The 12080-nt window shown below is 40.2% G+C and overlaps 1 protein-coding gene across 2 annotated transcripts in view; it reads left to right on the top strand.

Moving 5' to 3' along the window:
- The first annotated feature begins 1654 nt into the window (after positions 1 to 1654).
- The window catches only part of LOC121370649 (xanthine dehydrogenase/oxidase-like), a 104053-nt gene continuing 93627 nt past the window's right edge, over positions 1655 to 12080 (top strand). For both annotated transcript variants that reach the window (XR_005957711.1, XM_041496028.1), the window contains exons 1-2: positions 1655 to 1938; positions 9457 to 9514. Coding sequence is in view for 1 of the 2 variants with exons in the window: in XM_041496028.1 (XP_041351962.1) it covers positions 1873 to 1938; positions 9457 to 9514 (124 nt within the window). In the remaining variant the exon portion in view is untranslated. The remainder of the gene's footprint in view (positions 1939 to 9456; positions 9515 to 12080) is intronic.

Raw genomic sequence — 12080 nt, forward strand, 5'->3', positions numbered from 1 at the left:
TTGACAGTTTTGGTCATAGTAAGTATACAGGCATGGGGTTTTTAAGTTCGAATCTGGATAACATTTATTTATATTTGCAAATTTACTACCAAAAAGCTATATATGGTTCAAACAAATCACTCCGCAACTAATATTGTGAGTAGAATAATGGTGAAGTTTTCAGACCAACTAATGTTAACATCTAATTGGTGAAAGGTAATGTCTCAACTACATCCCTCATAAAAGCAGATATGGCACTGATGATTAAAGGCGACCACACATCGTTCGTAAAAACCAGGTCAGGTCAGATCATAGGTTTTAACATGCACGTTCAGAGCAAGCTGTTGTAGCATGCGCCTGTCGTGGGCGCAGGTGTCGACTTAAGCCGACTTCTCCGTCCAGGACAGGAAAGGTGTTGGGGTGGATGGGGTGGGAGAAGGGATTGCCCGCGCTTGGTAAGTGCAAGAGAGCACAAGCAGCCAGACCAGGGTCTGTAGAGGGCGGGGGTATTTATGGTGCTATTGAATTGTAAAAGTGTCACGTAGGATTGAGTCCAAAAATTAAATAGTTTAAGCAATTTCGTGAGGTAATTTTTCGTTTGACCACCAGGTTACACACTTTATACTCGTCAACCCAGTGGAGGCTTTGGGGGCCGGTACCGAGCTACGAACCCAGTACCTACCAGCCCTATGTCCGATGGCTAAACCACGACACCACCAAGGCCGGTCGGCTTTCCTACTGTATGGTGTTTACAAAGACAAACACTGTGAAGTGACACACACACACACACACACACACACACAGACACACACAGAGAGAGAGAGAGAGAGAGAGAGAGAGAGAGAGAGAGAGAGAGAGAGGGGGGGGGGGATAGAGAGAACGGTGACAAACATTCATAGACACATTCATAGACACATACATACATACATACATACATACATACGCGCGCGCAGATACACACACATACATAAATACACACATCACTGACATACACACAACATTGACACACGCACACACATGCACAGACACATACACGCATGCACGTATACACACATACATACACGTACACATACACGCATGCACGTATGTACACACATACATACACGTACACACACATACACACCCACAAAAACACACACAAACACACACTCATGCACGCACACAGTCAGATCAGGGCCGGATTTAGGTACTGGTAGACCCAGTAGAGCTCATTTTAATCAGATTGTGTTTCTACGACATTGTATACTGTCATTAAAACTGTATATAACTGCTACCCAAGGAATGTACAAAATGCTATCTTTGTGACCAGATGGTCTTTATATATATTACAATCAATCTGTGAAACCAGCCATTACGCGTAAAAAACCCGATATTTTGTAAAATCAAACACTTTTCTTCTTTCCCTATTACCTATGCGTGAGTATAAATTATGTGTATGTTCTAAACTACACTGCTCGAATGTTTACAACGTAAATCTTCTTTTGAGTGGCACGCCATGTGTTCGTCTGCAAGTTTAATTATAGCCAATCAAAGTTATTTTTACCCATCCCACTAAAGCGGCAAGAAGATACACGTATCGACCGACGTATTTTCGGTTCAATGCGTTGCCTTCCAGCCCAATACGTCATTCTACCAAATAGGGCACTGTTTATATCGTTACAGAGTATTTCAAGCGTAGCTCCTTTACGACGCTATGTATATAAATATATCTGTATCTATTCAGTTCGTGAAATATCTAACACGCAGTAAATCACAGAAAGAAGGTTCGATCGTTATAAAATCAAAACTGCAGCTTGGGGAAAATTGGACGACATTGCGAAATTGTTTTCCTCGCCTTCTTCAACAGCACTGGTGATTAGACTATATCGACTATTTCGATTTCTAACAACAATCATGGCTACTGCTTCTGCGTGTTCTACACATAACGGAGAGCTTATTTTCTTTGTGAATGGGGCACAAGTAAGTACACTAGTAAAGCACGAACTGGCTTGCTCTACTCAGATTCTAAATCGTATCCCAATTCCATCGACAGGGCAAAGTGAGGTCAGTCGGGAGGTGTAAAGCAACGGCATCCACTTCTCACTTTGAGGTCTTTTAACAATTACGTAACGCACAGGATGGGGCGGGGGTGTCATGGGATGCGTTAAGAAAACGTTAAGGGAGAGAGAGAGAGAGAGAGAGAGAGAGAGAGAGAGAGAGAGAGAGAGAGAGAGAGAGAGAGAGAGAGAGAGAGAGAGAGAGAGAGAGAGAGAGAGAGAGAGAGAGAGAGAGAGAGAGATATTTGTCCAGAAAACGCAGCCAGTTCTTGCTATATTTTTCTTTAACACATTATTTTTTATTTAGTGTTTATTACCAAACCAAACAAACAAATCCAAACAGAAACTCTAATAACATTGGTCAAATTACGTCCTTGTGTGAGGGAAAGCAGGTGGTATTGACTAGCGATACGTAATTTCACTGAATGTTTTAGAGAGAAAGTACCTAAGCGCTACAAAACGTTACATTGTAAGTAAATGTTGAACACCCCCTTGCATAGGCATCTGGATGGGGTGGGGTGGGGGCGAGGAAAGTCAGGCCATCTGGATGGGGGGGGGGGGGGGGGGGGCGAGGAAATTGGGATGAACTGGCCCGTCCGCTCTGAAGCTGAAGTAACCAGGATATGCTTTGTTCTTCCTCTCCCCAATTTAATTCACTAGGCAATAACCTCGCTCCAGCCAGTGCACCACGACTGGTATATCAAAGGCCGTGGTATGTGCTATCCTGTCTGTGGGATGATACATATAAAAGATCCCTTGCTGCTAATCGAAAAGAGTAGCCCATAAAGTGGCGACAGCGGGTTTCTTCTCTCAATATCTGTGTGGTCCTTAACCATATGTCCGACGTCATATAACCGTAAATAAAATGTGTTGAGTGCGTTGTTAAATAAAAAGATTTCCTTCCTTCCTTCTGTTATGATCAGACAACGCTGTTCAGAAAAGTCAAACATGATTGTGCCTATGACTGTGTTTTAAAATCAGTCTGCTATAAGCAAGAAATAATAAAGGGTGATTATAAATTAATTAATTAAAGGATGGATGGATGGATGGATGGATGGATGTATCAATGGATGGATGGACGGATGGATGAACGGATGGATGAATTATTAATGACCTTTACTCAAGGTTCATTTCTACGATGTAACGATGTATGTAGGCCGTAACTTGTAAAAAAGCAGGGTCATTTTATCCAGCTGGAAAATATTTTTTATTACTGTCCTGGTTGTTTTTAACAGTTCATCCAAAATCTACTTGTATTAAACTAGACACGATCCTGGTTTACTTGAGTGGGTAATTTCGTACAAAGACCACACAATAAAATATATATACATAAAAATATGTTCTCTGTTAGATCAATTCTGTATAAAGGTTATACCAGGTGCACTTGTGTGTAGAAGGAACATAATATTGTTCCGTTTCATAGACATGTGCTTGTTTGTTATGAAAGGTGCCATTTATAGCATGTTTAACTGTATACTAAGAAATGCAATGTCATGTAAACGAAATTACCGGTTAATAATTGTTATTAAACTTTTCATAAGCGTACAAACCGTACGCTAAGAAGGGAATGGGGAATTAATACCAGCGTTCACTTTTAAAACAAACAAAAAACTATAAAATATTATTTAATACACAATAAATTGTTATATGGTTTTAGTATGTGTGTGTATGTGTGCGTGCGTGTGTGCAGGGAGTGGGGGTGGGGTGTAGCAACACGAGTACGATTTGTACAATGTTGACAATTAGTGTATGACGCTCCCAACGGTATGGGGTGGAGTGGGGGTGGAGTAGGGGTGGAGTGGGGGTGGAGTAGGGGTGGAGTGGGGGTGGAGTAGGGGTGGAGTGGTGGTGGGAAGGTGTGCGCGGCACGTGACCTGGTGGTAAAGCGCTTGCCTTGTAACGTGTGCTAAAACATTTCAGGTCTTAAACAGACGTGTATCCGTTTTAATAGAAGTCGTTTCAGAATGTAAATTGTATTTTGTATTGGTTCTGACGTACACATTGTCAGGTCACCTCGGTACGTTTTCACCCTGACGTATAAAGATCTTTGCCGCCCCTTTTGTGCTATACACCGCTGATAGTCGTGTGCTATTTATATACGATAACCCGTCACAGTCGGGTAATACACACACACACACACACACCCCAATACCAATATCATGTTTACATAAACATGTTGAAACTTGTGTAACACTGAATCATTGATCGATACAACATATTTGGAACACTACTGCTACTAACTAATATAGCTCTGTATCGTCGCGTATTTCAATAACTGCGAGATATTTGAATGTGCACAGAAAATCCGGGATCATTGTTGTTGTTAAGGTCAATTAGTGCGTTCGTGTGGAAGGGGAAAGTTGCTTATATTCCGTTACGGTTTAAATGCACTCACTCACGGATTTAGTGGGTCTTATTTCTCTAAATACGGATTATAAATGGAAATTACAATCATTTGGAAAACCAAACCTCGCTATTTTAAACAAAACATTTTAAATGAACCACGATCGAGGGAATTCCATTATACACTCCATTTTTAAATTTTGGAAAAGTCATAAAATGTATGGATAAACCGACTCGTAGTGATAAGGCTATTTCGTACACACCCGTTGGTGAGAACACCATGCGTTATTTTTGATAATACATATAGGTATTTACAATTTCAAGACATATGACTGGCTGCTCCTTGGTGATGACCTCTGCCACGTTCCACAAAGCGATCTTTGCCCTAAGGTGATCTTAGTGCTAAGATCGCTTCGTGGAACGGGGTCCAGGTCACCAGTGCCATACCTCCAATATATATATATAACCCACAGAACGGTAGAAATCGATTACACTGTGACGTATAGCAACCATGTGTCTGTGACGCGTAAGTCAACTACAAGTGCAAAGGGTTGTAAATACCTTTTTGTTGGTAAAAATTTTAAATTTTGCTTAAAGCCGCACACCCTAGTTCCATCCAGCGAAAATAAATTATAATTTGGTTAATCTACAAACCTGTAACACACTTAGATCACGTTTTTATCAAATGGAGTGAAAAAGCAGGTTTTATATCGATAAATACCATGGGAATCCCCATGTCCAAATTGCTTGAAATAATTTTAAAAGTTAGTATTCTGATGTCACCGGTAGATGTCGCTTGAAGCACGACAATGCCTACATCACGACAAATTTCACAGAGTGCGCACAGACTTGGGGTGCGTTCTTTTCACCTCTCCTGGACATGTTCCAACTGTTCTGTCCTGGTTGTATCCCCTCTCCAGATATCGTAAGACTTAGCAAAATTATTGGTTTTAAGGGTTTGTAACGTTTTGTATTGAGACACTTACTTGTTTGAACTTTATTGTTACTGAAAATGTTCACGAACTGTGAAGAAAAATCTCACAAATGAACAACAACAAATCGGATGTTGATTGCGCGAACCGTGCACGAGAAAACAAACCGAACCAAACTGATAACGGTCACGTGATATACCAACGTCTGTGACATTAAAAATAGATTGGACCTCGCTTGCTTAACGGTTTTTTCTCGACAACACGTTTTGTGAAAAAATGCAAAAAATGCATTTCGTGGTTTTACAAACATCAGGATTACCAAAAAGCACTTCAGGTGAATGGAAATGTGTATTCTAAATAATAAAATGTAAGTAAAGTGCAATTTTATTTGTGAAAAATGGGGTTTAATAGCGAAAAACAACGCCGTAATGGTTAACAAATAAACGTAACTAGGGTGTGTCCCTTTAAAACATGGTTTTCGAGGATATGTAAGAAATAGTATAATACATTCGTATCCGTTAGATACCATTTAACTCACAACTCATTGTTAAAAACATATCAAACTCGCTTTCGCTACCGTATACAGGAGCACTGCAGGCGCGCGTGCAGGGATTTTAGCAAGTTCTAGCGAAGTTTACAGGGGGTGTTAAGACACGCTCCCCCTGAAAATTATCGGGGTAAAAATTACTTAAGCAGGCGGATATAATTTTGAAATGTATCAGTATTATTAAAAAAAATTTGGGGAGGGGGGGCGGGGGGGTTAGGGTGGGGGGGGCGGCAGGGGTTATTTTGTATTTTAATTTGTTTTTTTATGGTTGCTTTATTGTTTCTGTTTAGCTTTTTTTGTTTTGTTGTTTCATGGAGCTACCATACACAGTACCACTGCAGGCGGGTGTGCATGGAAGTTAACAGATCTGTTATATGTAATACAAAAAAAGAAGAAGAAAGAAATGTTTTATTTAACGAAGCACTCAACACATTTTATTTACGGTTATATGGCGTCAGACATATGGTTATGGACCACACAGATTCTAAGAGGAAACCCGCTGTCGCCACTATATGGGCTACTCTTCCGATTAGCAGCAAGGAATATTTTATTTGCGCTTCCCACAGGCAGGATAGCACAAACCATGGCCTTTGTTTAACCAGTTATGGATCACTGGTCGGTGCAAGTGGTTTACACCTACCCATTGAGCCTTGCGGAGCACTCACTCAGGGTTTGGAGTCGGTATCTGGATTTAAAATCCCATGCCTCGACTGGGATCCGAACCCAGTACCTACCAGCCTGTAGACCGTTGGCCTGCCACGACGCCACCGAGGCTGGTATATGTAATACAGTTCGTGGCTAATATATAATTAAACAATAATAATAATAATAATAATAATAACTTCTGGGAATGCCACCATCTTTAAGTCACTAACCGTACTGATCAACGTAACTAGCTAAACCGTTAACACTGTTACTGAATCATAGTTATTGATTATGCTTATCCGTAAACATAATGGCACAATGGCGTTTCTGGTATGTGCTCGGTTCGAAAACGGGTAAATGTGTCACCAATGTGGCCTATGACCAGCCAGTCGTTTTTCACTAAACGTTTGCTAATTATTTTAACTGATTCGCAAAGTGGTAAAATCACGTCACGGTGGGGTGGGTGTGGGAGGGGGCGCTTGTTACTGAAACATGACATAAATATAGAGGGGGACCCGGGAGTGGTCTCAGCGTTACTGGTAGGAATTTTTTCTTTTATGTTTCATTGCCCCTTACGCATTTCAAATATGATTACATTCAGCAAAATAACGTTTTGGTCATATTTATTGCAATCGGTGAAAAATCATTGTTAGTTTATTTATTTATTATTATTTTATTTTATTTTTTATATTTTATATTTTATATTTTAATTTATTTAATTTTAATTTTAATTTATTTAATTCTATTTTACTTGTTTTATTATTATTATTATTATTATTATTATTATTATTATTGTTTCATTTTTTTTTTTTTTTTATGAGTATTGCAGAGGCAAGATTAGGTTATTCATATACGGTAGGTGTCTATGGAAAACGTACACAAAAGGGTCCGCTAGATTCATATACAACCACGACCACCCTCCCCTGATCAGACCACGCACTGTTCGTACTTAGTGTATATTCCTCCTGTTCCAGATGGTTCGGTAATATGGATCAATCAAATACTTATTTACCGCCTTTATACATTTTTGCTGTGTATATAGCAAGCCCTCGTTACGGAAGACCTGCGTGTATATAGTCACTTCGTATATAAACACCGTCTAGTTCACAGTATTATTTAAAAATATAACAATTCCTATCCAAAACCAGCTGTAATTACTCATGAGGTTATGGCATATTTCGCATCATAATGAATTTAACAAGATGAAAAAGTAAGGTGTTTGTGACCTAGATATTTAGTTTTTTTCCGCGTACGACTAACGATACATTTACCTATACATGGAAGGCCTAACTAGTCAGGATTGTCGACGTTTAAAATACTTCTGTTACTAAAATAAATTAATGTATAAGCTTATTATCGTAACACGAGCTTGTTAAATCGTTCTGACACTGCGGTTATTCGGGGGATGCCCGTCACGTGACTAACAAATAATACGTCACACATCTGCTCTCCAAATACCCGTTATTTTTTCCCGAATTATGGACCGTCGACATGATTCAATTTACAAAGTATTAATAAGTGGGATATGATGGTTATGTAGATGGTTCAATAAAGTACTTTTAGATACAAATCAAATGTATATATTTTTAGATAATACTTTGTTGGATCATTAATTAGGTCAGCCATCTGTGACTGAGTGTCTTTAAGCACGCAGTCCACGCTGTCTGTCCACGACAATGGGTTATAGTACGTGAGCCAGGTCGATTTATCTGTGTCGGAGATTTCACATCTGCAACTCTTGCCTAAACCTGTACGTTAATTGGGAATTTGCATACTTTTGATGGCACGTTAAGGTCAATTTGTGTTCGATCTGCTGCTACCCGAAAACGACAGTCCACGACCCAGACACCAAATTTCAGTTATAGGGGGAGATTAAACACTTTAAATGTCACAATGGTCAGAGAACTTACTTTCACTATACACTTTGTCTTAAACAGAATCTCAATACAGGTAAATTGTGCGTGGGTAGGCCTACCTACCCTCACCATAAACCTTCCCCTGTATAAACATCAGTAAGCACGGGTGTACATTTCTAACAAAGCTACCATTAACTATTTTTAAACATATGTTTTAGACATTAGTAAACACATAATTTTGAGATCAGTTGATTCTTATATAATGGACCATTATAATCATATTTACGAAAAGCGAACTTTAAGTAGCATATTTGTAAAAAGTCCTACCCTCAAAGATAAGATAAATATAAAAAAACCCACCCTTAACTTCGCCTAGTTTGACCCTAAATGACCTTATATGACCCCAAAATGACTTTTAAAGGTCACTTTTGTGTGGGTACCTACCCTCACCGTAAGCCGCACCCACCCTCACCATAAACGATAATATGTACAGACCCCAGTAAGTATTGGTACCCATTTTCAGTAAACCATGCCTCGAAATGCGGACGTAACCTTTTCCTAAACATCCCCCACCTTTCGTTAAATTATGGATCTGTCCCGGAAATTTCAAAATTTCAATCAGGAAGCACCCGTACTAGATGTGTAATGGATATATCTATAAGCCAAAGCAATATTGATCAATATTATTGGAAAGAATTAAAAGAAATCAATGATTTGTGTCGTTTACTGTATATTATATATTCACTCCTGGACTATTAATACCGGGCACGGTTACTATACTGGTGCAAACAAATAAGGGAACACACGCCGCGCCAGATGGACTTTAATTGAGTATAGCGGACGTAAGTAGGAAGTACAATGATATAATGTGGGACTGGATGTCAGTAATATGGTTAGATTCCAGACAATACCGATGGACGTTTTGGTTGCAGCCAATATTCTTGGTATCACTCGTGTGTATTCCCTTATTTTTACCCATCAGTATTTATGTGTGTATGACACGATGGGTTTCACCCACAAGCCGTCAGTAATCATAGGCCTACTTCCTGTCACGTATAAAATATTGTCTTTATTACACTGCAGTGGCAATTTAATTATTATATACGTTTCTTTTGTAGGTTGTGGAATCAAAACCAGATCCACTAATGCCACTCGTGGAATTCTTACGGACAAAATGTATCCTTAAGGGTGTATACCACCAAATAAAATCCCATATATGACATGATAACACATGTGGTTAAAACCGCTACATGCAGCGTTTCAGTCGACATATACTCCATGGATATAAATACTACCACTCCTCACCCTTACAGTAAATCAGAATAAATTGGGGGTTAAGATGCTCGTTTCTGATATAACTGGTAGCGTCTATGATTACCCTAGTTCCGCATAAAAATTGCCATGCTGGTTTTAGTAGAACCCCGCACATGTTTCAAGCACAATGGTAGTTGGTACATTGACACTAGTTCAAATTAAATTACAGAAATTTACTGGCCGGATGAAACAACATTTAATCACAACAACCCTCTGTCGTTTATCACCAATGGCAGGACTGGTAGCCTCAACTGTGGGATGAAACGTTGGGTGCAGCTCGAACTTTTTCCCACTAAAATATTATATATTTGGTGTACGGCCACCTTAAGGGGTAACTTGACATTGAATGATCTTACTGATGGATTAAAAATAGTTTTTATATATAAACAAACTCTGCCAAGAAGGCTGGTACCATCAGCCCCGTTTGAGAGTTCAGTTGATTATTCTAATACTGTTATACTAAACGAGCGAACTACTGCAGGTTTAACAACGTTCACTTTGATTTTCATGATTTTGTCCTGGACACATACCTCAGCTATCTGGGCTGTCTGTCAAAACCAGTGGTAGCGGGTGGTTAGGTGATTTGTTTTATTCAGCCAATCAAAACATCACTAGCGCAAAATTATCAGAGTTAAACATTTTGTAACCAACATGTTCCATATAACAGTTCATAACAAAAGGTCACCTGAACACGAAGTAGTATTGGATAATGTCAGATCTGATAACGGAGGCTTCGACAATTTTCACAACTGTCCATGCATATATCCGATTAATCCGATAGCACACTCTCCTCGAATCATGCCTCATCTACCCGGTCTGTCTTTGCTGGACACAGATTAGTGGATTATAGTTAAAAAGGAAACCTGTTACCATCGTATGGGTGAGGGATCCTTTATAGGCATTAATATGTACATGTTTTGTACGTTCATACTGCGTCTAGTGGTGCACCAACTCAGGCTGGGACTGGCACCGGATTACGCGCCAACATTGATCAATGATCACTGACATCTCTTCTTGAGAGACAACTTAGATACCTGACATGTATACCCAGTTCCACGTGCTTCAATTTAGACTGCCGAGGTGTGTACCCAGTACTGCTTGCTTTAACTTAGATAGCCGAGGTGTGTACCCAGTACTGCTTGCTTTAACTTAGATAGCCGAGGTGTGTACCCAGTACTGCTTGCTTTAACTTAGATAGCCGAGGTGTGTACCCAGTACTGCTTGCTTTAACTTAGATAGCCGAGGTGTGTACCCAGTACTGCTTGCTTTAACTTAGATAGCCGAGGTGTGTACCCAGTACTGCTTGCTTTAACTTAGATAGCGGAGGTGTGTACCCAGTACTGCTTGCTTTAACTTAGATAGCCGAGGTGTGTACCCAGTACTGCTTGCTTTAACTTAGATAGCCGAGGTGTGTACCCAGTACTGCTTGCTTTAACTTAGATAGCTGAGGTGTGTACCCAGTACTGCTTGCTTTAACTTAGATAGCTGAGGTGTGTACCCAGTTCCACGTGCTTCAATTTAGACAGCCGAGGTGTGTACCCAGTACTGCTTGCTTTAACTTAGATAGCTGAGGTGTGTACCCAGTACTGCTTGCTTTAACTTAGATAGCTGAGGTGTGTACCCAGTTCCACGTGCTTCAATTTAGACTGCCGAGGTGTGTACCCAGTACTGCTTGCTTTAACTTAGATAGCTGAGGTGTGTACCCAGTACTGCTTGCTTTAACTTAGATAGCTGAGGTGTGTACCCAGTACTGCTTGCTTTAACTTAGATAGCTGAGGTGTGTACCCAGTTCCACGTGCTTCAATTTAGACAGCCGAGGTGTGTACCCAGTACTGCTTGCTTTAACTTAGATAGCTGAGGTGTGTACCCAGTACTGCTTGCTTTAACTTAGATAGCTGAGGTGTGTACCCAGTACTGCTTGCTTTAACTTAGCTGAAGTGTATACCCAGTTCTCCGTGGTTCGACTTGGATGGCTGAGGTGTATATTTAAAGTACTGCGTGCTTCAACTTAGACAGCTGATGTGTACTGCGTGCTTCAATTTAGACAGGTGAGGTGTACTGTGTGCTTCAACTTAGATAGCTGAGGTGTATACCCAGTACTGCGTACTTCGACTTAGACGGCATAGGTGTATACCCAGTACTGCGTGCTTCGACTTAGACGGCTGAGGTGTATACCCAGTACTGCGTGCTTCAAATTAGATAGCTGAGGCGTATACTTAAATTACTGTATTCTTTGTGACTTAAACAGCTGAGGTGTATACCCAGTACTGTGTGCTTCAATTTAGACGGCTGAGGTGTATACCCAGTTCTCCGTGGTTCGACTTGGATGGCTGAGGTGTATATTTAAAGTACTGCGTGCTTCAACTTAGACAGCTGAGGTGTATACGCAGTACTGCGTGCTTCGACTTTGAATGGACGAAAACTCGAA

Source organism: Gigantopelta aegis, chromosome 4 (genome assembly GCF_016097555.1).
Source record: "Gigantopelta aegis isolate Gae_Host chromosome 4, Gae_host_genome, whole genome shotgun sequence".
NCBI lineage: Eukaryota > Metazoa > Mollusca > Gastropoda > Neomphalida > Peltospiridae > Gigantopelta > Gigantopelta aegis.